The sequence below is a fragment of the Corvus kubaryi genome, unplaced genomic scaffold, assembly GCF_017639235.1.
Source record: "Corvus kubaryi isolate FWS band 111438036 unplaced genomic scaffold, C.kubaryi_AGA036_p1.0 37398, whole genome shotgun sequence".
Taxonomy (NCBI): domain Eukaryota; kingdom Metazoa; phylum Chordata; class Aves; order Passeriformes; family Corvidae; genus Corvus; species Corvus kubaryi.
In genome coordinates, this window is record NW_024581137.1 from 24,022,263 (window position 1) to 24,049,691 (window position 27,429).

Sequence of the window (27,429 nt, forward strand, 5' to 3'; positions counted from 1 at the left end):
AAACTAAAACCTGATTTTTTTCTGATCCCTCTAGAGTACTGAGGAACTACAGATGGGTAAAACTCAGAGAAGATGACAGAGCAAAAAGTCACACTATTTAAATAGTCTCTTGGGAATCTGGAGAGGTCCCAGCTGACTGGAAGCTGGCAAGCATTGTCCTGATTTTCAAGAAGGGGAAGGAGGACCCTGGAAATTACAGGCCTGTCAGACTCACTTCAGTGCCTGATAAAATCATGGAAAGGATTATTCTGGGAGGTATTGAAAAACACCTGAAAGACAATGCAGTCACTGGTCACAGCCAGCATAGCTTCATGGGAGGGAAGGCCTGCTTGCTGAAACTGATTCCCTTCTACAACAAGGTAACCCACTTAGTTATCCAGGAAAGCCAGCTGATGTAATCTTTTTGGACTCCAGCAAAGCTTTCGACACTGTCTCTCACAGTATCCTTCTGGACAAGATGTCCAGCACACAGCTCAATAACCATGTTACATGATCAGTGAGCAAGTGGCTCACGGGGCGGGCGCAAAGGCTTGTAGAGACTCTGGTGACATCAGGCTGGTGTCCTGTCACTAGTGGGGTTTCACAGGGCTCCATCCTTGGCCCTGTGCTCTTCAACATCTTCATTAATGACTTGGCCGCAGGACGGGAAAGGATACTAAGTTAGCCAACAACACTAAACTGGGAGGAGCTAAATTGGGATTCTCTTGAGGGCAGGGAGGCCCTGCAGAGAGAGACTGACACATTAGAGATGGGCACTCACCAGCAGCATGAGGTTTATCAAGGGCAACTGCCAGATTCTGCACCTGGGACAGGACAATCCTGGTTGTGTGCACAGAATGAGGAATGAGATGCTGGACAGCAGTGCTGCAGAGAGACTGGGGGGTCCTCATCAGGGGCAAGATAAGCATATGTCAGCAGTGTCCTGGAACCTGGGAGAGGATTGTCCCACTCTGCTCTGCACTGGGGTCAGCTCACCTTGAGTGCCAGGGGCAGTTTTGGGCACCACAATATAAAAAAGACATGAAACTACTACAGAGTGCCCAAAGGAGGGCCATGAGGATGGTGAAGGGTCTGGAGGGGAAGCCTTATGAGGAGGTCACTTGGTTTGTTCAGCCTGGAGGAGACTGAGGGGAGACCTCACTGTGGTCTTCAACATCCTCACAAGGGGAAGCAGAGGGGGCAAGTACTGATCTCTTCACGCTCATGTCAGGACTCAAGGAAAATGGCATGAAGCTGAGTCAGGGAAGTTTAGGTTGGATACCAGGTAAAAGTTATTCACCCAGAGGGTGATTGGACACTGGAACAGGCTCCCCAGGGAAATGGTCACAGCACCGAGCCTGTCTGAGTTCAAGTAGCTTTTGGACAATGGTCTCAGGCACATGGTGGGATTCTTGGGGTGTCCTGTGCAGGGCCAGGAGTTTGGCTTGATGATCCTGATCCCTTGGGTCCCTTCCAACACAGCTATTCTATGATTCTATGAAATGTCTAATTAGAGTCCTGCTATCTTTCTTCACACAGTAAGTCTGATGTTGGGCTTTTCTTCATGTGTCATATATGTTCCTCAAAGGTCACAATGCTAGGCCCTTTAGAAAGGATCAAGTATTCAGTGTGCAGAGGCTCCTGTCACAGAGCAATGCAGGGCAGCAGGTCTGTAGTACATTCATTTTACTGACAACATTGGTTTTAGCCTAGAAAAAGCCAGCACTACTTCTGTGAGTATGGCAACACTGCTTTCTGTATTTAGGAAAACTTACTAGTTCTAAGTACCTCACTAGCACAGTCTTCTCCCCTCCTGCACACGAGTTAAACTCAGCTCTTTGTACAAAGCCATCTGAAGCCCTAGGTCCACATAGAAACCTGCTTATGCCTTGAATTCACAGTCAGTAATTCACAGACAGCCTTCTGGTCATCAACACAACTAGAAATTTTGTCTCTAACCATATCATTAGCTAAAAGGACTTCTTTATTATTTTTAATAGGAGGAATGTTAAGGAACACATTTTTATCTGTATCACCAAAATGGGAAAAAGGGCAAATCTTACTTTCTTAATTTTCAGTCACTTCTAAAGAGCTTCAAAAGTCAAGATTTGTAATTGGTCCAATGTGTAATAGCTCCATCACAAATTCTAGCTTCCCCTACACTTTACTCATTTCACATCCATTTTCACGAAGTTTCTGCCTATAATGACAGTCTAGGAAGGATTTTAATGGTATCTGCTTTTCACATACTGGGAGCTGGTCAGGGAACACAGCATCCTGTTTCAAAGGCTAGACCTTGGGGCCACTCAGACCACCAGCCACATACACCTGTGGTGAAGATCTCTGTAATATTTGGATTAAAATATTTATTTAATTTAATAAATATTTATGTAATGCAAATACATTAACTATTTGCATTTAAAGAGCTTCAACCCAAACTGAGGGACAAACTCACTGCATTATAAGCTGGTGTTTAGCTGTCCTTCTCTTCTGCTACCAGGGTAACAATAACTCTCATTATCCTCCTACACCATGGCAGGGAGTGGGCACAGGGAATGGGAGAGTCAGAGCCATCAGCACCTGCCTGGGTGCCATGCTGATGACCCAACAGCTCTGCTGCACGAACAAGTCTCTCCTCAGCAGAGGCCAAACTCTCCTTGGCAGCAAAGGCCAAATTCTGCTCTGTTACTTCTATGAGGTGAAGAGAAGAGGAGGTGCACAGGCAGAAGAGAAACAGTCAGAAACATTAATCACAGACATAGTTATGACCCAAAGAGAGATAGTACCTCCACATTTAAATGCAACACAAGGGTAATGAAAAGATAAAAATCACACATACCCTTCCTCCAAAACACTCAACACCCTTCCCACCCGAAAAGATACAACAAACAGAAACAATGTCCCAAAACCAAAATGGAAGAAATCTTTGTTAATAGACACAGTCCCTGAATTTTTAAGATGTGGTCTTGCTGTAGTCATACCACCTCATCTGACTCCAAACCATGTACTTCATAGAGAGTGTCCAAGATATTTAGCTGCTTTTCCATGGCTGGTAAGTAAATGTTGAGGTCCCTCTGCATTCCTTTGTAAAATGTTTCTTCCTGAGGATCGCACTCATCTACAGACAGAGCTGCCACAAAATCTTCATACGTTGGAGCTGCCCTTAAAGCTAACTGGGAGAGGAAAAAAAGCTTTTAGATTTACAACACAGAACGGAAAAACGAAACCAACTAAAGCCATGAAAAGCTTCTAAGACTTCCCTCTTTGCACTTAGACCACAAAGCTTTAATTTAGTCACGCGTACATGCCTATGTTGAGAATTTTAACTAAAAGGGTGGCTAACTTCTTTCATGTTTGTTATTATTTTTGTTTAACACATCTTCAGAGATGCCTGACTTTTAGAAAGGGTCAGTGTATCATATTTTGTATAAATATATTGAGTACATCAGAAATTAATTAAATACAAACCCCAAAAAAAGTATAGTTTGTTAGAGGAGCTCCCAACCCAGCATTACACACCATCACCAAATTCTCAGCATGCTCTTTAGAAAGCTCTCTCCAACATTTCTGCTTCTCTCAGTCAAAGCCATGATTGCCTGGAGGAGGTTTTCCTTTCTCCTTCTGTAATTTCAGTGATAATTTTCCAATGATAGACACAAGGGGGAGCTGCCAGACCGGATGAAAAATTTCCTCTAGCCAGTATATTCTGCTTCAACTCCTGCACACTCTGTGCTAAACCTCTCAATCATATTCAAAGAGAGATCAATCTTCAAAAAAGAAACCTCAAATCCTCATTTCTTCATTTAATAACCCTGCAAGACTGTGCTCAAAAGCACATAATTAAGAAATTGAGCATGCAAATGCAATCTGTCTGTTTCATCTCTAGAAAGCGGGCTCCACCCTAAAAGTCCAGTACTAAACATAGTGAAAACCACAATCCTCGCTTTGAAAATAAGGTCTGGCAAAGGAATCTACTCATTTTAATGCTTAGAATTTTAACACAATTTATTAACTACAACATAACATCGCACGAGCAAGACCCCCAGCTCTATCAGCAGCCAAGATAAATACTTACCGCAAAGACCCCGCGGACAACCCACCCATGGTGCTGCCGTAATGTCTTTCCATAAGCATTGTCTTAAAGGAAAAAAAAAATTAAAAATCAAGAGAGAGATGTATGGCAGTTTTAAGTTTGCATCAGAAAGAGAACTCAGAGCTTAGAAATGACTATTCAAGGCATATTCTTGCCACTCAACAAAAATAATGGCTGTTTCTGAGTACCAAAGTTATGACTGAAAGGAGATGACAGATTTGGGATTTCTGCACTGGGGTCTCAGCTCCGCTGTCAAATCTCCTTCAACTCATCCACAGCAAGTAAGTGTTCTAACAGACAGGAAGGCAAATGTAAAGTCTAAGAAAATACTGTATGGAGTGAAACTCCAACAGTAAACCAAAGCTGCACTGGTGGTACAGATATGGAAGAGCTTTTCAGGGGAAGAAAGGGAATGAAAAAGCAGAAAAAGCCAGCAGCATAACTGCTGCAGACACAGAGCAATTCAAGGAGTAATTCAGTGCTGAAGCCTTCAGACTCAGAAGGTGAAATAAATGCCTTGACCTTCCATGGTGTTTAACACCCATATCTGGTAGCAGTGTATTTACAGTCTCACTTCCAAGAGCTGCTACATACTTCAGTGTAGTAGTTCTTTTTACTAATCCTATAAGGCAACTGCTTCACTGTGCATAAGAAGCTAAAAGAAAAAGCTTTAAAAAAAGCTGTTTTGAAGTCGGTTTAAAAGATTATTATAATATTAGACTGCATGCATATAGAGAGAGGGTCTTGCTCAGGAGTAACTAAGTCAAGTCTAAGGGAGGCTTGTACTTTGTTTTGTACTTGCTGTGGCCAATAGGCTGATAAAGCATCAGAAATTGTGTACTTGGAAAAAATCCTTCTCTGTAACAACCTCCCTTCTAATTGATGCAGGCAACTCACAGCCATATTGGCAAAGAGGTGATTTCTAAGAATGATGGCAAATCACACAAGGAATTAGAAAACTAACAAAACAGCAATTATTCATTTGGAAGCACTCCCACTGCAAACCAGTAGAAAAATTTGAATGAGTCAAAGCACTGGTTTCCCTAAGATGTGACTGTCTCCTCTGCCAAAAATATGTCAATTAAAGGAATCTTTATTTGCTAAAAAATCAACATTTACCAATTATCTAGTAACCCATCTCAAGGCAGCCATTTTAAACAGCTGCAGTTTTCAAAAATGTTACATCTTAGAGATCACTTTCATCATCAGTCACTGAAGAAAAGAAGACACAGGTTCTAAACAAGGAGGAAAGTAACCAAGTATGTAGATTTAGAAGCACATGAAGAATGAAGCAATTGACACTTACTCAGAGCTGTTTGGATATTCTTTTCCCCATTCTTCACTTCTGTCAAAAACCCTTTCAAGAATTTTAAGCCTCTGCCGGGATGAACCCATGAAATAAAAAGAAACCATGTTTATAAGAAAGTAACTCCAAGTGTAACAAAGCCCCCAAAGTTGCAATGCAACTCCAAAGTGCAGTAAAACTCAGAATTAAGGAGCCAATTTCAATCTGAACAAAATTGCAGCCACCTCCTCCAGCCTCTCTCCCAGTCCAAGGGAAAAACACTTTGCTAAACATTTCTGCTGCAGCTTGAAATCATCTGCTTGATGCCCTAGCCCAGTAGGATCCGTCAGCCATTCATTGTAACTTCACTCTTACGGGAAAAAGGCTTGCCTGTAATGGTTTTTTCAGGCCTTTTGGCAAAGCTGCAGTGATACAACCACAGACAGCACATCAGTGTTGAACCTGGCCAGTTTGGATTGATGTAGCCCGTGGAAAGCAACCAGTCTGCTCCATGTACATAAGCGTGCAGTGGTGAAAGGCCCCACATTGCACCAGCGGTTCACAGGGCAGGCAGATACACGAGGCCATTACCTTTTCAGCCACAGGAGAGCCTCTGTAGCAGAGTTTCTAACTTGTGCTACACCTGCATTCACTTCATGGAGCACGATCTTCTGAAGGGTATCAAACTCTTCTTTGTTGGTTATAAATTTCTGGTTTATTTTCTGGAAAGAATATAATAGGCAGAGCTTTAGGCTTTTAAGACCAAACATGGGCCTGTCCTATAAATACCACCCATTTACCAGGACTCTTCCCTGCTAAGAGATACTACAGATTCCCAAGGATGTCATACTCTCCCCATGGCACGGCTGCTCTGACATGCTGGGCATGCCGTCCCAGGGCACACTGCAGACACATCTGGCTAACACAACCAAAATAAAGCAGCTCAGTCAAAAATTTACATGGGACCTACCCTTTCTGTCCAAAATGCTTGAGGTTCACCTGACATCTTCCCCACTGGAGGAAAGGAGTTAACTCAAACTGCTCTTCAAGCAAAGTCCCATTTGCCCAGAGCTTCAACTACAAGCAAAATTACCTTCTGACCGCTGCAAACTCTCAATCACACTTAGCAGTGCTCAGCATGCCTATGGTTTTAATTTATTCCCAAGTTTCTATACACAACTCCTCACACAAACAAGAGAGACAATACATAAGGGGCAGACAAATAGATTTTTCTTCTACATTAAAGGAGTAGCTGTCACTCAACACTAAATATTCTATGTTTTAGTTTTTTAAATAGCATTCTTTTCTCTTGCTATTTTCAGTCTTCCAGTCGATACCTTCTATAAGGTAAGCAACCAAACAAATCTGATTGTATACAATGTTCCTTAGCATGCACTCAGAAGATATGTTTTGCTTTTTTTTTTCCTTGAAAGAAAATGCTACAAAAAGTCTCGCTACAAATATATTTTGTCTCATAGCCAGTATTTCAAAGGTTCTTGAAGGTTCTTCAAAAGGTTCTTGAAGCTGGAAGAACTTCCAGAACAAGAACCAAGCCTGCATGGTCTGCCCCAGTCTGCTGAGAAACTGCTTCTTAAAGCATTAACTTCCTCCTACTTGGCTGAGCAAAGCGGTTTTTCCTTCACCCCTCCATTTGTTTTACAGCTTAAAGTCAACATTGCTAACATAACATCATGACTTATACAGCTCAGAATCAAAGTCATATTCATTAGGTGTAACAGATGTTTTTACTTGGCACTCAACCAAGCATTTTTTAAGTTTGGACACAACTGGATTTATTAAACACAGCACATACTGTCAGAACAGAATTAGGGGCATTTCAGTGCTTTAATCTGACAGATGGTAACATTATCAAATATTAAATAGCCTTCCAGTATTGACTCCTACCACAAAGATTCTTGAGCACTAGTGTCTAAAGAGAGTATTTAGTTTAAAAACCAAAAATTAGTGCTAGAAACAAGTTGTTACCTTGATGTTGCCTACAAAATCCATTTTAACTGGAGCAAAAACAGTTGGTCCCAGCTTGTCTAGGGAAAAATAAAAGGCCATATTTTAAAATTGTGTCTTTTTCCAGTTCTCATGTTTTAGTAAAAATTAATTTCATTTACTCATTTAACAATCCTTCTAAATGGCAGGAGAATACTAAGTGAATGACAAAATGTTTTTCTCTGGTGTAGAACCAGTTCACCCCGGTTGCTACAACTGTTAAAATACTCTGACCTACAGTTCAGAAGTCTTCAAAAGGCTGCATGCTCACAGAGACATCATATCTGCTAGATGCAGGGGTCAAGCTGGTGGGGGGCTGTGCTAGCTGGAGATCAAAGTCTTTGGAAACATCAAATAGAGAGTACGGCTGATGGTGTGCTGTCAGCTGTACTAGCCTGTAAGGCATCTATGCTGCTCTTTGGAGGGAGAGAAATTGCTGCTCCATACAGACGCCTACACTAGCAAACAGCTTATATGTGGGTCCCATCTAAATGAGAGTGATCCTCTTTAAAGCAAAGGGGTAAGAAACATATTCTGGTACTAGACAAACTGATTCTGCTGATACTGGTTCTACTATATCACTTAAGTGAAGAAACAAGTTTTCCAACCCAACTGCTCCAATTTTGCTTGCTGCTAGCAGCAGTCAGAAGAAGTCAGAAGAAAAGAAGCTGCTTACCCAGAACGGGCACAATTGCATAACACGACTCCAGGAACTCCTCTGTTGGTATGCCCTCCTCCTCCCGAAGTTCAATATCACTGAACCTGGTGTCCAGGACAAGCAGAAAATATTGTTACCTCAACAATTCCTTTTGTGTAGCTTCTAAAAGCAAAATTATATTTCCTGTCCAAGTCATTTGCATAGAGATAAAATTTATAGACATGAAACCACCAACATGGCTTTTGTTTCACTATGTTAAAATAACTGACTGCAGAGAACATATATTGGGTGGCGTGCAAGCAAGGCCTGCAATTACAAACAAGGAAAAATCTCCCACTTCACTCTGTACAGCTAATTTTACAAAAGATATCTTCTTCCAATTACTGTGCTGTAGGCAGTCCTGTTAAATAATCTCAGTAAATACAGCTTTACAGACAGAAAAGTCTTAAAAATAAGTCAATTAAAGGCTTAACAAAGTTTCAATAATACTTTTAATTGAAAACTGTACTACCTATTGCTCATGACACTGAAGAAGGTAGGATAATCATTTTCATTTCTTTCTTCCTCACACAGAGTTAATCCACTTAAAGAATTTGTTTCCAACTGCAGCAACTTGTGGGCGCCACAACTTTCTACAGTTTGGAGCTTGTCCTCTCCATTGTCTTTAATGTCTAACATTTATAGGAAACAAAAGAAAAACAAAAAAAGAAAACAGTTACCATACACATATTATTACTCCTTTTCATCAAGATGCCTTTCTGTTTGAAGGAAGGCACTTGGATATCTGGATAGTGCAAGTTTAAAAGCATCCCTGCCTGCACCGCTACTCTCACCGCAGGTTTGGTAGGTGCTCAGACCACATTTCAATCAGTCACCCCCCATTTCTTTTAATCAGACAGACCAAGCACCATGCTGCAGTACAGGTGAGCCCACACAACCTCAGCAAGGACAGTCTTGTGAGAAAGAACACTACTGAAAAAGAGATTTGGCGCAGCAGGGAGCAGACTCATCTCCCTGACAGGAAGATTACTTCTCACATGCTTGTCACTTTCCCAGTATTGTTGAAGTGCCACAGTGCCTTTTCAGAAGGAAAGGAATAATAGCAACATGTTTGCTTCTTGTGATAGGTAAGCAAACTGGCTGCTTAGATGGACACTTGTATGGTATCAAAGGCTGCTATGCTCTCCTTGATTTCTATGAATATCTTTAAAGTTTCCCAGAAAAATGTCCAGGTGCCTCTTCCCCACTGTGGCCTATTTTATTTCTTTTTGGGGCCAAGTACATCTGATTCACATACAGCACAAGGAAGACAAAGGACAGACAAAATCTTTCATATACATCCCATACATGGTAAGACCTTCTCACCTCATGGAGAACTTCAGAGAACAAGTCAAGAAGCAAAAATGATTCACAGCATCTGCATCATACAAGCCATAGCTACAGGACACCTGGCTGCCAGACTGTCAAACTAGCATCCAAGATTTCCCAGGGAACCTGTCTTTCCAGGAAAGGAATACTTTCAAGTGTCAGTGAGGATTAGAGAGAGACCTGAAGCAGAACTGAGCTTCTGGCTGAAAGGATCAAGCTGCAAGGAGCTCTCTTCCTCCAAGTGACAACTGAAAGCAGGCTTGAAGCAGTCCCTATTAGCTGCAAAACCACTGAACAAACCTGGTGCTGGGTGAAAAAAGAACCCCACATATCCAGACCAGCCATTCTCCTCAAGGCAGAATAAAAATAGCCTCAGACATCACTGACATTCACAAGCAAAGTGTCTCTGCCAAGAAATGATAAAGGTTTGAGTGATGTCACTGATCTGTCCTCTACCAAGCCATATAGGCTGGGGAGTAGAGAAACAGCCCAAGTCTGCAGTGACTCCACAGGAGTGCTATGCAAAAACCCTGGGTCCTCTGAAATTTCAAACTCAAACACTGTAAGCTCTAAATGACAGGGAAATTTGCTATGGGACTTAAGTGCTTAAGCACTTTTAAAGGCTGACTGCTGGTAATGAAGGGGAGAGGGAGGGAAAAGTATCTTTTTAAAGTATCTCTTTATAAAGAGACAGGGCAGAGCTCTTGGGGTCAGAGGGAGCACCCATCAGCGAAAAAAAGCCCATGGGCTGCCTGGGTCAGCCCAGTCTACATGGGTGGCCCAGCACATCCTAACTCCACCCCATACTGACAGCAAACCTCTGCAGCTCAAATGTGTGTACCCAACAGGGGGTAGCCTTTTCTCTTCTGGGCACAGGAACCACAGTAGCTAAACAACACCAACAACTTGACTAGAATTAGTATGATGTCCTTGCTTTAGTGCTGTTTTATTGAGATATTATGCTAAATGGTGACATGTGTGTGTTTCTCTGCAGGGACTTACCACACTACATAGTACCAACCACAAAAAGGGAAAAAATTCCAAAGGGAACCCATAAGGGCAAAATCACTACCATCATTAACTTGGGCTTAAAATCTTCTGCTGACTCACTGACTGCACATTTATGTTTTGGAATAACAGCCAGGCAGAGAAAGCCACTGTTCAAGGATAGTAAAGTCCATTCAACAGGATGAGCAAAAATCACATTACATGAATAGTTATCCAAATTAAGTTCAGTAGCCCTTAACAATATAACTACATGGGAGAGAATTTTATACTGAATTAGTTCAACAGTATTTTACTGAAGTCACATACAAATCAGTTTCCCTCTATTGCTAATGTAAAGGAAGAACTAAGATGCTTTCTAGGATACTCTTAGCTGCAGAAAAAGAGGTAGTTTTCTGTAAACATTGTCAGAGCAATAGAGAGTGACTAAAAGTTCAAGCCCTCCCAGACAGGCACACAAAGCTTCCATGGCCCCTTCTGACACTGCAGCCCTACATACCAGCAGGGAATAACGTGTCTGCCCACAGTGCAAGGAGAGCCCAAGCTCTGCCAGGCTGCTTTGTTACACACGCCAATCTGCACCTGGAGGGCCAAAACAGAATCTTTGATTTCCTTCTCCATTCAGTCCCAAGTTAGCCATCCACAAAGGCAGCAGGAGTTATGCTGAGAAAACTTGCAAGGGGCACGTATCAGACTAAACGACTGATAATCCCTCTCCTGGGAATCAGGGATCAGCAGTCTCACAAGGAGCCTATACCTTCCCTAATTTACACCTATAGAAAAATCATCCTGGATAAAACACTGTACATATACTTACCTGCCAAATCCTCTGCTACATGATCTTCAACATAAACATCACCACTCCCCTCATTTGTTTCCAAGTTTAAACATTCCATACTTTTAATAACCGTTTGCTCTTGATGGTTAATTTCTGCTTTTACACAGCCATTTTCACAGGGGTTCAATTCCACCTGCCTGAAGAGAGGGAAAGAATAATAGTTAGTGCATAAAGCATTGCTTGGTAAGCTTCTTCCTGTGAACACACAAATAACACGAGAAAATGGTTGACAGAAGTTATAGGCTGTCACAGGCAAAATTACTTGTCTAAAATAATAACAAGAATGAGGCAGCTTTTTGCAGCAAAGAGGATTAAAGACCCAACCTCAGCTTGCAGAGTTCAAGTACATTTACAGTGATCTTTATTAAAAAGGTACATAACCAAAAAAATATTATAACAGATAAGAAAATCACAGGCAGGTATTGTAACTTGTAGAATATCCCCTCATTAGTACTTGAAAATATACATCCTTGCCACCTACTCCACGAATCAGTCTGCTCACCATCAGTGATTTTTATGAGCTTACGGAGTGGAATCTAAAATGCAGGAAGGAGCACTGAAGTGGGAGAGAGTTGGCTGGTGATTGAGCAGTAAGACACCAAGTGGACTGCAGAGAAAAATGACAGGGAAGGGCTGATATGGAAGAGACGTGAACTGGGGTGAGCCACATACTTTTTGTTTCACCTGTTTCACCTGCTTCCAAGCAGGCAGCTCAGAGCAATACAATTCTGCCTGCATCCAGTAACAGTATAGAGTAACAATGAGGAAAGAACAGACACCACCAAATGCAGATTAGAAAGAGATTGACAGTAAAGACTTCTGTCATACCTTTCTGTTGAGGTGTGACTGGACAAGACAGAGTGCTTTACCTGAAAGATATGGATGGGGGAGAATATTCCTTAAAGCAAGAAGACTATCACACTTCTCAAACTTCACATTTTATTAAACACAAGTTGGAGTCAGCAAAAAACCCCTCACTAATTCTCTGACCTGGAGGCAGTATACAGACAAATGTGAAAATGATGCTACATTATTACACCATTACAATATTGTAAAGAAACAAAGAAATAGGAAAAGAAAGAAAATCAGATTTCTTTCGAAAGCTAGCTAGCAAGTGTCAAGTGAGACACCACACAGCATACGGAAAAGAAACAAAGCAGTGAGTTTCCTTCGCAATGTTTTCTTTACTGAATAAAAAAATATTGAAAAATCCAGAAGAAACATGAGGCTAGGTATCAGGTATGGTGAAGCAATCTCATTTCTCAGATGCAGTCATGCATCTACCTTCCAACATAGACCTTAACTTCCCGTTTGCCAGAGATGCTCCAGTTTTGCATATGTAGTTATGGATCCAGGATTCAAGAAAGTGCCCTTGTCATTAAAAAGCTAAACTTGTCAGCTCCCACTGGCATATTAGCACATATCCAATAATGCTGTAGCTTAGCAGAGTAATAATTGCTGTGAGCTCCCAAAATGGACAAATTTGCTGTAGAGCTAAGGTGTTTTGAAACACCACTGTGTAACTTTCAGGCCCTGAAAGTTAATGTTTAATAACTTTCACCTGTCATTAAAGGTTAAGAGATGGTCACTGCTTATTAAAAAAATGGCCTTACCTCACTTGCAAACCACAAGAAATAGCAGAGTATGTCCAGTGTAGGACCAGTAGCTATGATATGGGTAAAAAGGCACTACTTCTACAAATGCTACTTTTGACAAAAGGACCCTTTAGCATCCCTGCCAAGGCTGAGAAAAGAAGATACTGGCCATTACCTTGCTCGTTCTGAGAACTGCTAAATTTGGGGATCCAGGTGGGGTGTGATGCAACAACTCAGAAGTGAAGGCAGTATTTGCAATCTGCATACATTCTTCAAGAGTCTTCAGGAAAGTGTCACAGGTTGATTTCAACAGAGCTCCCATATCAATCTCACTCTGTGAGAAGAAATCAATTGGAAGAAATGGACTCACCACAGAAGATCAATTTGGAGCAACAAATGTTGCAAAGCCCAGAGCTGCTACAGTTGTGATTTCTGGTTAACATGAATTAAAATTCAGTGTGTCAGCTGCTCAGAGAACTGGCATCACACATTACTGTGGCTGTGTCCCCTTGCAGTATTACCACTGTTGTCAGACTCTCCGTACAACAAGCTTAGTATGCTTGTGTTTTGAAATCAATGCCTCTTAGTTACTTATCTTATTGGTGTTAGAACTGTATGAAATACTAAGCCTGGATGTATTCAACAACGGCATTCCAGGAAACACCACTGACAGGAGAAATGAAAAGTAAACAAATTAAATAGATGCAGAATGATCTGCAGATAATCATCTCCAAAAACCCCATGAACAAAAAATTACTGCACATTACAAAAACGCAGAATGAAGTATGACATTGCCACTCTGCAAAGTGAGTTATTGATGCTGAAACACTTTTAGCAATAAATCTTTGCAGTTAAATGCTAGTAAGGTCAGGGAAAGAGAGTCTTGCCTCAGATGCATGAAATATGAGCAGGATAAACACCACATTACAGGTCAACACCTGTGAGCTGCAAGTTCTAACAGTGCCTTTTAGTCATTCTAGAAGCCAGAAGCCTAGTCACATCAGGCTTCTGCACTGTCTTTTAATTCACCTTAAAAAGTTTATCAAGTATCTTTACAGAGATGGCTTGGACATACAAATGATTAACCATCAGGTGTTTTGCCTGCTTGCTCTGCACCTGAGCATCCATCTCTCCAGTGGGAGGCATCCCAGCACTCCACACCAGCTTCTCTAGCAAGGGAAGCACATCCCTCTTCACACATTTCTCTCTCAAAGCAAGGGGCAGATCACTGTCTTTAGGAAGTCCCTCTTAAATGAGGGTTCTTTGGTCGATCTGCAAGGTTTGAAACTTTAACTTAAGAGAGGCTAACCAAGCAGTTCTTTATATCAGTTTTGCTCTTTTTTTGTGGTCTGCATAATCTCTTGACCTTTTGAGGGTTTTGGATGTGTTTTGCTGAGCAGGATATTAATGACTCAGAGGCAGAAAAATGTACACTTCTTGCAAGTTATCTTTTTATAAAAGATCTGCTTTTTTGGATCCACTGTAAACACATGATCGCCTACAGAGGTGTTACTGTCTAGATCACAGATACCAGATCTCATCTCACTACTTGCTAGCCCAACAAAGGGCAAGTTATTTGCAACAATACAGTAATACTTCATTTAAACAAGAACTGTTGTGTGAGCACTTTACTTCCCCCTCAAGTTCTCTGCAGAAGGAGGTTGCAACATTAAGTAGCTATAAGTGAATACTACATTGGCTACCCAGAAAAGTTCACCAGCTTAAGACTTTACAGATGTGGTCTACAGGAAAAATAGAGCTGTACCTCTGGTTCTGACACACCACAAATGCTGGCTTCCTTTGTTTTATGCACTTGCTGAACAAGGAGGTTACAGTACAGTCTAAGTTCAGACATTTTAGTCTTCAAGGCTTCTGTGTTTTCAGTGAACTCTGAAAGTGAAACAAAAGAAAAGTTAAATTTACTGTATCCAATGCAAGGCAAGTACACAACATTTGGTCTTAGCAGGCCTTTTAAACAGGACAAAAGCCCTACATATAATATTCTTTGTTTTCACAAAGTAGTTTAAGGTGCAAGCCATACCATTGTTTATACAGGGTTCTAGGTAGAAAACATTAGACATAAAACATGCATTCTGTCCAACAAGAAAGGGATTAATTTAATACAGATATCCCTGAATCACAGAATGCATAAGGTTGGAAGACACCTTTGGAGAGCAGCCAGTCCTTCTCCCCTGTTTAAAGGAGGGTCAGCAAATTACTCAGGTCTAGTCAGGTTTTGAACAATGCCAACAATGGAGGTTCCACAACCTCTCTGGGCAGGCTTTCAGTGCTCCCTCATCTTCACAACATAAACAAAAATTTTGTTTATGTTTCAATGGAGTGGTTTGTATTAAAAGTCATGCATATTTTCTCTTGTTCATTCACTGAGAAGACTCTGGCCTCATCTTTTTTATGCTCTCTCACTAGGTATTTCCTTTAATCATCTTAGCAGCCCTTTGTTGGACTCACTCCAATATGTCCATATGTTTCTTGTACTGAGAAACAGAGTGCAGGACTGAGAAGACTAATCCAGATAAGACTAATGGTCAATCTGAGATTTTTCAGAAGTAATGTTTTGGATATTAGAGTCCCTGAATTATAAAATAAATTGTCTGTTAATAAGACTGATGCGGTTTAGCTCTGCAAATACATCAGTAGCTTCTCACCCTGTGTTACTGTATGTCTCTTTACAGATGTAACTTTGTGCTGCTTCTAAGCACTGCACATCAGATCCTCACTTGGTGAAGGACTCTACAGTAGCATCTTCTGCTCAGTTCTGCCTCAGTTTGAACCAGTAGATGCAAAGCCTGGTGATGACACACATAAGGCTAAGAGGAGAAGCAAATCCTCACCTCAGGGAAAGGAAGTGCTCACCACCCCCTGCATTTGCTCAGGACATTAATAATTTGCTATTTTCCCATTTTCTGTATAGTCATTGTGCTGAGGTTACACAGGGTTAAGGCACAATGATCTGTGACTAATGCCACACTTGTAAGCAAGAGGGGCTTTCACTGGGGAGAAAGGGAGATTGCTGGTAAAAGCAAAGAACTGAATTCATTTTCATAGCCTGACCATGATCAGATTTAAGTTTCTGAATACTAATATATAGATTTGGAACCCAGTGCAAACCTTTTCTTAATTGCTGAGGCATTCTCAAAGTGCAGAAGACAGCCCAATTAGAACATGGAAGGAAAGGGTGTGAGGAACCCCAAAGCTTAAGAGACCCTGGTGTGAGAGGCTGGGTTGTCATATTTAGACAGTTGTAGAAGGTGGGGGTCTTACATTCTTGTACAGTCTGCATCACAGTGACCCCTAGCCAGGGCCTATTTACTCACTGTACTTACAGAAGCCATCAGCACATGGTTTTCAAATGACTTTTGTATAGTATATTTTAAGAAAAAGCCAAAGTTTTCAACTTTCTGTCCTGAGAATTAATACCTGAGATTTCTAGTTAATGTTCCCACATGGGAACATAAGCTTTTAGCAGCACCAGAGACCTGAAGCACAGGTTGGACACGGAAGTTGTGTGTACATGGGAAAGCATGGGGAAATACAAAGCAAAGAGTACGTGCCAGCAAAAGGGTGTTCTTGCCTTTTTCCTTCTGTGTCCTGCTGTCAGTCAGACAGGCTTTGGCAGTTCCTAGTGCAACCAGCCACTTTTGCCTTTCAACTGCGTTTCTTGCCTTCAGATAGAAGTACTGCTCCCCTGGGATAATCAGGTCCATTCGTGTGTTATCTGCAGGATGAACTGAAAGAAACATAGACTTCAGACCAGCTCCTGGGCCCTTCCCAGCCCAAACAACCATCTCAACAGATGTGTTAGGTGGCAGGTCAAACAGTAATGAAAAAAGAATCTATGGTCCCAACTTCCCTCACTGCCATTTTATGACTTCTCTTCTGAGTTCAGAATGGGCAGGACACACATATGTACAGCTATGAAAGACAGTTTTGTGATCAGTATAATCTGAGAGTCTTTATGGAAAGGGCATCCTCTTCTGGCAAGCCTCTCTTTCAGGCTTCCAGCCCTTAACTGAACCTCAAAAATGTGGCAATATAACTCAGCAGACCAAGTACTGAAGTTTATCATTCATCTTCCTAGCTTCATGTTTGTGCTTATGAGGAGTCATTTGAAGCTGTGCGATGTTCCACCACAGCTCATGAAAAACAGCGACCCACCTGCACGTAGAATACCCATGATATTAGAGGCTTGCAGCTCTCTCAACATTTTCAAAATACTATGAAAGAAAAACTGGCATATACATCAAGTTACTGCAGATACATACCAGAGAAATCAAGCTGCCAAATAGCTCATCACCTGAAATCTCATCTTGAATGCAACATTACTGGACAAACTTCATGCAGCTGAGTGTTACTGTATCTTAGTTACCTTGAATTTCACAAACAGCCATTTGGATGCTTCCCTTGCAACCCTTCCAGGCATCTTCCTGGGAGTCATAATAGGACAGGATGCCACCACAGAGAAGGAACCACCGAGGCTGCCAGCCTGAAAAACAAAACTGCATTTCTCAGTTATGCCTCTCCCTGCAATTCCATCACCTCTCTCACTTGGGACTTGCTGCAAATATGGCCCCAAAGATTCTCAGTCCCCCTGGAAAACTAAACTCTTTGACGAAGTAAGATTTTTGGACAGACTTGGATGTTGTACACCATAACCCCTGCTTGCTGGCACCTACATGTCTGTTCTGCACACAGCTGGACACCACAGTGTGTGTCTTGAGGTGCCATATGTCTTTTCAGCAGTTTTGCTAACACAGCATCACTGACTCACTCTCTCTTCCAAAACCACCTTCTCAGTTCACCACCCCTCAACTCCTTCCATCACTCCTCAACCCACCTCTTCACTCTTCCCCAAAGCCACCGCTGCTGTTTTGCCTTACAAATCTTCCTCCCTGGGCTAGCCAGGTTATCTTGAAAAATAATGGGTAAGAATGTCCAAAAAATCAACAGGAGGGAACAGAGGCAGATCTGTTGATTTCTGAATGTTCTGAATACCATCTTTCAGTGAAGCAGCTTTCAGCAGCTCTTGAAACTCCTTGTGCTGCCCACATAAAACATAGTCTTGAGTTCCTGTACGTCTGGATACCTTCCCAGAGAATAACCCAAACACAAGGCTAGACCTACACCAGTAGTTCTGGGTACACTTTTGCCCACTCTGCTGCCCAACTTCAGAAGTAAAGTACCCTTTCTTGTTTTCTACTTTTGGAAGCACTACAGCAGTATGAAAAGATAAAACCAAACACGACCTGACAACCGCCATTTATGTCGAATTAAAAACTACAAGCTCATTAACTTAAGAAGAAATGAGGCAGCAACGTCACTGGAGGAAAGCAGTCTTCATTACTGAGCTGCAACAAGCTTCCCTGGCCAGGTCCAATGGATGGAGATTCTGACACTCCCACATTGAGCCAGCAAACCATCTCTGGAAAGAACACTTGGACAAGACCATGTGAGCCACATGGCTCCTAGATATTTTGGCAGAGGGTCCTCACTTCTGCTGTCCCATGTGCCAGGGCTCTGCCAACCAGCACTGTGCTGCAGGAGCCCAGGCTGGGCTTGGACTGACATCACATTGGAGGAATGACAGCTCCTTTCCAGCTAGGAACTGGTTCCTTAGGCTACTGCTGAAACCAAACACAACACAGTTTAAGGTTAGAAAGGCCTAAAGCCTCAGGCTAACAGCAGGAGTATGGTCTGGCTTGCCACCTTTTTTTTTTTTCTTAAAAGCAATACCACTGCATTCAGTCCAACCCGGTTTATAGATTGCTGAACCTTGTGTGGTGGCTGGAAAACAAATTAAACATAAAGATTATTTCATACCCTTCCAGATTTCTTCCATTACTTCCTAGAAGAATATAAAAACATCAAAAATCAAAAGTATTCTCAACACTTCTCTACTTCATAGGAAGGGGGGGGGGAAAATGACAAGAATGAGAATTTAAAAAAAAAAAAAAAATCAGCAAGACTAGTTTTTATTTGTCTTGCCTCCCAAATAAAGAAATTATTCTAAAAGTCACTATTGATATGTGGGAATTCACAAAAAAAGGAAGTGATTGTTCAGCAGAGAGAAGCAGTTAATTGCTTCAGACACTCAATGGCACAGAACCAATTCTTTAAATAATGCACAGTGCCACAGTCAATACAAGCCTCTAATTCAGTCTGGAGATCCTGCTGCTGCGCATGAATCATTTCAGCCATGGTCCTACAGCTTACAACTGCAGCTGATGCCCAACCAAATTGTATCCCATCAATCAAAGGCTGTGCAATCAATCAGCCAGCATACAAATCACTCTGCCTCCATCACTTTGGAGGTAGGTTAAAAATATGTAATGAGTCAATATATTTTGCTGAGACTTTTATTTGGTTGGTTTTTTTGGTTCTGGGTCTTGGCTTTTTCTGTGGGGAACAGAACTATCTGTATTCCTTTGCAGAAGCCAACTCTTCTTTAATTATTACATATGTATTAAAAAGACTGTGATAGACAATTTTACCTACGACAACACATTTTCAGAACAGGATTGTTACACTAATAAACACACATTTTTGTAAAAGGAAAACAATTAAAAAAAATACAGCAAGGTTCTGTCAGAAGATGCACTAACCACCTGGTACTCACTGAGTCAGCAACCATGGGAAGGTTATCCTAAACAACCAGCTAAAAATAGCATGTGGCTGACAAATCATGGCCACTGCTCAGGGACATAATCTTTAATTACAGGAGCTTCACTTTAAGTGAAGAATGGAGAGAAAAAAAACCCAAAACAAAAACCAAAGCAGCAAAAATAGATACTTAGGCACTTCCAAGAATACAAGTCTTGGGTTATTTTCCTCCCATAAATTGTCATTGGAATATTGTAATTTTTGGAACAGAGCATTCAGACTTCACCTGATATGGAAAGGTAAAGCTGAACCGTTTAAGGTCTTACTTGTGCCAGCATTAACACAACTTTGAAGAAGAATTTACAAAATCCATTTTTACTGGTGGTGCCCAGGCAGGAAAAAATACAGCTCATACTTCCAACATCTCATTTTGGATTCACAGTACCATTAACAGTAAAAATTGACCTTGCTGGGAAAGATATGCATAAAAAACCCCCAATAAAATGTAAAGCATAATAAAAAGTGATCAGTAGCTTAAGGTCTGAGCCATAGAAGAGAGTGAAGATATACCAGACGACTTCACAGGCGCCGACCGGAGTAGATATCGCACTCCTGTGGGAAGCTTACAGTTAGTGCCTGCAGTACCTGGAAGATCTATACTGTCCACTACAAAAACAGATATTTAAGCAGTCTGTGCCTGCTAAGGATTTACTATTTCTCCAGAAGCTTCCACAGAAAGAAAGATCTGCCTACTTCCACCATTATACTTCAGGAGATCTGGAGGTAGCTATCACTGAGCAAACTTGACATTTCTTGATAACACAGTTGAAATTTGGACATAATTCAAACTTTAATGTTATACAACTCAGACTCCAGACAGCATTCCTTCCGAAGTGCTAAGCCTGAAGAAAAAACACCCGAACATTTGAAGACATGTAGATCATGTCAGACATCCACAAAGCTAAACCATCTGGGAGAATTACATACTCAAGAAGTCAAATTGATGACCTGGAAAACAAGCTGCAATTAAGAGATGCCAGTTCCAGCTGCATTTCTAAAATGCATAAAGGCCAGACACCCAGGTTTTTATTATTGCCTGCTTTCCATGAGAGTCATGTAACACTTTAAGCTTATTAATTTCTTGAGCTTCAGAACAAGTTTTTGTAAAACTTACGCAATAGATAGTCCTTGGACTTTTTGATCCTAATCCAGACTTTAACTGCAGATATGAGATAATTATGAACTTTCCACATTACAACATCTGTCTAATAGGAGGAGTTAAAGCCTCTATCACCTCCCCATTGCTTATTATAAGGGCATGATCCAAGACTTAGCTGCAGGTGGCAGAGCAGGACAGATCCCTGTTTTTCTGTGCAGGGTCACTAAAATGTCCCAGAGTGGGTGCCCTGACAGTCAGAGCCATCTCACAGTGAGAACAAGCAATATCCATCATATTTCACTGCACCCTGAGCAAACGTAAACTGTGCCATGTGTTCACTGTCCCACCATCTACAGCTTTATCTCCCAAGGGCAAAAGCACCACATCGTCTGCCCAGTACTGTGTCAGCGACTGATAGCAGGACAAGAGCTGCTGAAAACTCAGCTCTAGCAGGGCAAAGACACTGTCAGTCAACCAGGCCTCTAGTCAGGAAAAGCAATTAGCAAGAAAGCACCTTACACAGATCAAACTTGAAACTTTTCCCCTTTTTTCTCATTCAAGAAAAAGAAGTAATACAGTTAAAAGGTTATCTTGACATAAGCATTTTGCACCCAAAACTGGTGCCTACTTTTTCTATACAGCCTCCTAAGGCTACCCAGTATTTTGGGAAGGGTAATCCCAGGTGCTGGAACACATTTGGCAGCCTTAATTCTATAGCAAAACACTCTGACAGGATAAAAATCCAGTGTGTATCCATGAGGGACAGCAGAAAGGCAGACAAGAGTGTGTGACAACCTATGCCTCTTCTCTGAGCTATTACCTGTCACCTAGAGAGCAGCTTCTGGAAAAACCCATATTGCAATTTTACTCTGATTATGTGCATGTTAACAGCAGGAATCAATATCAAAAGCCCCTAAAGGTAATGAAGTTCAAAGATTTAGGACTTTAACAACGATATCACTTTTTAAAGCACTTGTTTGAGGGGCACTAGAGGTTCGAGTGAAGGAAGCAACAGCTGGAACTGGCTTTAACACAATGACTTTCTCCCAAACGATTTTTCTCACAGGGGTTCCATAAAGTCCACTTTTGTTTCAATCACAACTGTCGGCAATGTTAGCAGCACTGAAAAAGCATCCTGTCATCACAGGGCAACTGGGTTTGTTTGCAGACGATTTTATGGCAGTGACCAGCCAAGGCACAGAGAGCACAATGTACCAGCCGTCAGGCATTTTTGAAGGGGACACAGTGAAAGGATGAAGGGCAGAGAGGGGATCGTGGTGGAGGCAGAAGTTCAGTAATACAGGCCACTGCTCAGACACAGTAATTCAAGTCATACAAAGCTCCTGGGAGTTTTCCTCCTCTGTTTATACTTCCCAGCCCCAGCACACAAGCTGCTCCTCTCTCTGACCCCTGGGGTGGTTATCAGGCCAGACTAAGTCAACACAGTGAATTTAGGTAAGCAGATACAGATACCACATGATGGTATCTCTTCACCATCAGTCTACCACACCTTTGGTTTCCATCCTACCCAGCCATTCCTTGTCATCACTTACTCTTTTCAGTGCAGAGGGACTGAATGCAGAGGCACCGGTACTGCAGCATACCTGGCAGAGAATGCTGCACCATGAAGGCTCTGCAGCACTGCTCTAACACTTACAGAGGAGAAAGGGGACACCGATTTCCATTCCTGCAGCCTCATCAAACCTTTCTACTCTGAGCACATCACTCAATTCCAAAACAGCTGGACAAAAGCAAGATTGCTGCATGAAGAAATACAGAGGGAAAGGGAAGAAAACCATGAGAAAGAAGGTCAAATCACACAAAGACAATTAAGCAAAATCCGAAGAGAATTAACTAATCAGCCCCTGAAGCATCCTTCGTGAAAAGTCTCACCCAGCCAGAACTGGCTGAGACTCAGGCATTCATCTAAACCAACACCTGGTCTCTGGGAGCAGCTACAGCCAGTAAGAGAAGGCAGACCATTGCCCTGAAGGCAGCAGAAACCTCAGCTGTCTAGGTCCACCTCCGCAAAAGCCAGACTTCTAATTTTATACAATCAGAACTTGGACTATACCCAGAGGCTAAAATGAAGGAGAAAATTATAAAAGGCTTTTTAGAACCAAATCTTTATCTAAGTGTGAAGTTTTTGATTAATTCCTCCATCTCTGGAAACAGAGGACCTTATATCCAGAGCTTGGTATCAGCTGGAAGTATACGTGTCTCTCATCCTAAAACATCAAATTTTTTAAACTCCCAAAACAAAGACTAACTCTAAGCAGTATCATGTGCATCCAGATCCAAGAACTAATGCTTTTTCACATTTTCTTGAGCTCTATCCCCAAATTTACTAAGGAATTCTGAATCATTAGAGACAAGAGTAATTTAAAGTTTTACGTGAAAGCTGAAATTTACTGCTTGGTGTTGGCTCTTGGTATCATGGGATAAACTGAAAAGAATCCAAAGTACAGCAATAAACTGAGAGGGGATGATTACATACAGGTAGATGGGGAGAGCTAACTGAAGTATGTGGCACGATGCAGCGTCGCTGGTGATGGCATGAAGGTGAGTGTATCATGCCTTGAGGAAGATTAATAACTTAGGGTTAGAATTACCCAGCACAAATAAGTGAATATTTAAATATCAGGAAAAGCTTAGCTTTGTAAAGGAAAGTGATCAAAGCCATTTCATGGGACATGCCACAAATACCAGGCAAGCCAGTGGAAGCAATCACCATTTTTCTTTCTAATGATGAAGCTGCCTTTGAACCCCAAAGCCAAGAGCTGATCCATACCATCTCTTCCAGAGTTAGCAGCAATCCTGCCTGTGGCCAGCAATCCCAAGTAGGCTGTGTGTCTACACGGAAGAGCTGAACTGAACTGAATTTCAGCAGAAAGAAAAGAATCAACTTGAAAGTGCCAAGCTCTCACATGCACCACTGAAGGGACTGATGGGATTCCCCAACTCCATGCTCTGTTTCCCAGAAATAGCTTACTCATTCTACAAACCTGATGAGAAAAAAATCATAGACGCCTTTTACAAGGCAAACTCCAAAGACTAAATCAATTTGTTTTATCAATCAGAAGGTATGCTGCTCAATAAAGAGCACATATTGCAGGTTGAGTTCAGTTGGAGAGTCCCACGGGAGGCAATTTCCAAGCAGCAAAGAGCAGCCTTCACGTGCAGTTCAGCTCTGCTCCCTCCTTTCTCTATGCTGCAAGCAGCATTCCCCAGCTGGAGATCAGTCACGCTATGACACTGCAGCCAGGATCTGGCTTGGATGCTGCCCACACCAGAATGGTTTGTGCTCAGCCAGGACTGCAGGCAGTAGCAGCACAAAAGACCGAGGGGCTATAGGAAAGGCACACGGTGACACTTTCATCATCCCAACTGCTTACTACAGTAAGTGGTACTGAAACAATAGTTACACACCCATCCCCAGCCCCCACAACCATCACCAAACAAAGCTAACATCAGACAGAGACTTCTGGCAAAGGATGAAATCTAGGAATTTTTTAAGATCATGTTACATGCTTTGTCTGTAAGCTCAGCTGAGGCCAACTTACATGCCTGCATGATTGAAGTCACCCTGCTCTGGATTTTGAGGATTAATAATTTGAAGTTTGCGGATGCATTATATATTTGCCCAAGAGAAACAGTGCTGTCTCACTTTACATGACAATGATAATTCTGCTTGCAAAGCTCCCTGTTCCCTCAAGGTTTTAACCAATTTAGTGGGGGAAGCACAGACAAGAGCAATCAAAGGACACACACTGCAAACACAAGATCCCAATGGATTTTCATAGGCTGGAACTGTGTGCATGTCTATCTGATCCAGAGCTGGCATACTTCATGTGAACTCAAACAAAAGTAACACACTGAGAAATCACTATCTGGTGGCCACTGCATTAGGGGAAACAAAAACTCTAAAAATCTCAGTTTTCTAAACTCAGAGATTTCAAGGTGGCACCGGAAACCCTGCATATAGAAACCACAATGTGAATGCAGGATCAACACCAGAGGAAAACCCCTACCTCCAAGCAGAAACCAGGTAATACTGATTTATCCTAATCTATATAAAGCAAACAAGTGCCTTTACTACGAACAAGATAACTTGTTTAAGCAGTTAAGCAAACTAATCTGTCTTTCAATTGGTGGCAATCATGCTGTACTTTCTTTGCCCTTTGCCCACAGAATGCCAAACTCATTTCCTATTGCTGAGACGTTCTTGCTGTCAATAAATACATAATTTGCAACACAGATCTAGCTCCTAGCCCAAGAGCTGGGAGGAAATGGGTTGATGTGGACTTGACCTCTCATGATGGCAATGACATAAGACACTACAAAATCAAAATTCCCAGAAAAGACTCAATCACCAACAAACTCCCATCAGCTCCTCTCTCACAGCAAGAATGAAAAGCAGTTCTTTTTAACAGTTTTACACTTGTTCTTTGTTGAATGTCCTATGTCTTCTCTGACTGTGAGGGGTCCTCCTCATTCTGAGGAAGAAAGGGCAAAAGTACCGGCAGAGCATGTGTACATCAGCACTGTGTTATTAGCACAGGCACCGACGTACAGAGGTGACACACAAATTCCCTGTTTTTGTGGGCATCATTTACACTATACAGCACCTGATTCATCAACCTTGAGCAACAGGAAAAGCATATTGGGGGCAGAATACTAGCAGAAATACTGTTCTGGACGACCTGTTGAACCTTCTTACTTTCCTTAATCCCTGAAAGGATGCTTTCCTGTCTCTCACTCTCTAGCTCTTTGTTACTGCTACAACAAACACCACATTCCAGAATGAATTTTTTTTTTTTTTTTTGCATCTCTGCATAAATTTATAACTTAATGGCTTCAGGGCAGGAAGTCTTCCTTTTATGACAAAAGAAAGCACTACTATGCACAGTTAGCTTGCAGAATAGCAAATTTATTGTTCTCAAACACACCACGGGCCTTCTAAACTCTAAGAAAAGGCACAGAGTAACCTTGACTACCACACTTACAAGAAGAGTCATGTTTCAACAAAGAAATCAGAAAGATGCTTCAATCTTCCATCACAGATTTTCTGTTGACAGCAAAACCACTGATTTCAGCCAGTGCAAATCTTACATATGCAAGGAAAAGAGTTTCCTTCAGTCTGCATTCACTTAGACCGAGGTTTACAAAGTTATCTTTCTTCATGATGGGTCATTTGATTGGAAGTACTTATCAATGTGGCTAGCAAAAGAAAATTTAATTTTGATGAAAAGGGAATACTTCTTAGTCTTCATCTTACCATCAAAACAGAAGTCCAGCTCATCCTACCACAGGCACACTCAGGCATTAAAATGTCAAATGCCAGTCAGTTATCTACAATATGCATTGCTTCCCACAGACACACATTCCCAGGTCTCATGGCACACAACCAAGCACAAGGGTTCCAAAGACACCCCAGCATCTCAGCAATGCAAAGAAAATCATGTAAAACTTTAGATCAACTGAACCATAGGTGGTTTTAGTATGGGGAAAGGACTAATATCACTGCTAGAGTTCTGCAATTCAAATGGAAAAGGCAAGCATGGCTACTCCTACTGCCACAGACTTTATAATTCAAGAGCATTCACAAATAATTAACAACAACAGCAAAAAAAATCCATGTCTATTCACTGAGACCTGACAAATTTTGATTCTCATCTCAGAACACCTATTGCCTAAAGGGGAAAAGTCACAGCAATCTTCCAGCACAGCAATAAATCCAGCCTCGTGCACCACTCCTGCCCCCTCCCATCCCTACCACAGGAATTCAACACTCGCTTGTGCTGCAGCTTTTTCTTTGTTTAATTTTGATTTCCTACATTTTCCCAGCTCACCAGAGGTGCAGCTGTTCCAGTCTCTCTGGAAAAAATTCAAGCAAGGCAGCAGCCCTTACACATACACTATGGAGCAACACTCGCACCTGGCAATGTCAAGGTGGTCGTGGTTACTTTTCTCTGACCTTCAAGTTTCTAAACTGTTCCAACAAACCACAGAGAGGTTTGCACCTGGCAAAACCCCGTCCACAACCCCAAATCACACGCCTCTGCCTCACCTGACTCGAAGGCGTCCGGAACACGGGTGGTATCGGATCCTCCCCACCTCTGCAGTGCTTCCGACCCCACCACCTTTAACCTCTGCTGAGCAAACTCTGGCCACACACGGCTGCTTCCAATCTGCCATGAAAATCAAGCCTTCCGTGGCACGGGAACACCCCAAAAATTAAAATGTGGGCCTAGAGCTAGCAGGACAGCCCCCCTCCACCTCTTTTCTTGCCTTGCTATTTTTTTCCACGTCTTTTCATCCGAATCCCCCAAATGGGACTGAATGGGAACACCCTTTCCTCCCAGCTTTGGGAATCCCTCGAATCCCCGGCTCGCCTCAGTAAAAGTTCCACGGGGGTGTGTGGAGAACGGGCAGGTTCGCTGTTCGAGCAGTGACCCAGAGCATCCAAACTACCCCAAACCCGAAGCCACGATCTCGGGGAGGGCGAGGAGCGCCCCGGACGGGCGCTGGCACCGGGATAAATGCCGGGCAGTGACAATAAGGCAGCGCCGGAGCTAGTCCCCTGCACGGCGAGGTCAAGAGGCAGCGCTGCCCACACCCAGCAAACACAGTGAACATATGCATGTATGTACTTGTATAAATACATATATGAGAAGATGACGGCGCCCGTCCCGCAGACGCTGAGCACTGGCAGGAACTCACCGCTCAGGTAGTTGGTCCACTTGTACAGCACCCCCTCCATGCCGGCCGGCCCCCGGCCCCATGCAGCGCGGCCGCCCCCCGGCGGGGTCACGCCGCCCGCCGCC

At 42.3% G+C, this 27,429-nt stretch overlaps 1 protein-coding gene across 1 annotated transcript; it reads right to left on the bottom strand.

The window, feature by feature from the left end:
* Window positions 1-1,563: 1,563 nt before the first annotated feature.
* PLEKHA8 (pleckstrin homology domain containing A8) lies at window positions 1,564-27,423 on the bottom strand. The gene is made up of 14 exons (XM_042043904.1): window positions 27,326-27,423; window positions 17,213-17,329; window positions 16,418-16,573; window positions 14,591-14,715; window positions 13,001-13,159; window positions 12,059-12,099; window positions 11,210-11,367; window positions 8,531-8,690; window positions 8,038-8,123; window positions 7,344-7,402; window positions 5,949-6,079; window positions 5,379-5,449; window positions 4,055-4,116; window positions 1,564-3,152 (listed from the first exon to the last, which is right to left on the bottom strand). Exons 1-14 carry the CDS (start codon window positions 27,363-27,365, stop codon window positions 2,955-2,957), a joined length of 1,563 nt encoding a protein of 520 aa, XP_041899838.1. The 5' UTR covers window positions 27,366-27,423; the 3' UTR covers window positions 1,564-2,954.
* Between the last annotated feature and the right edge of the window lie 6 nt (window positions 27,424-27,429).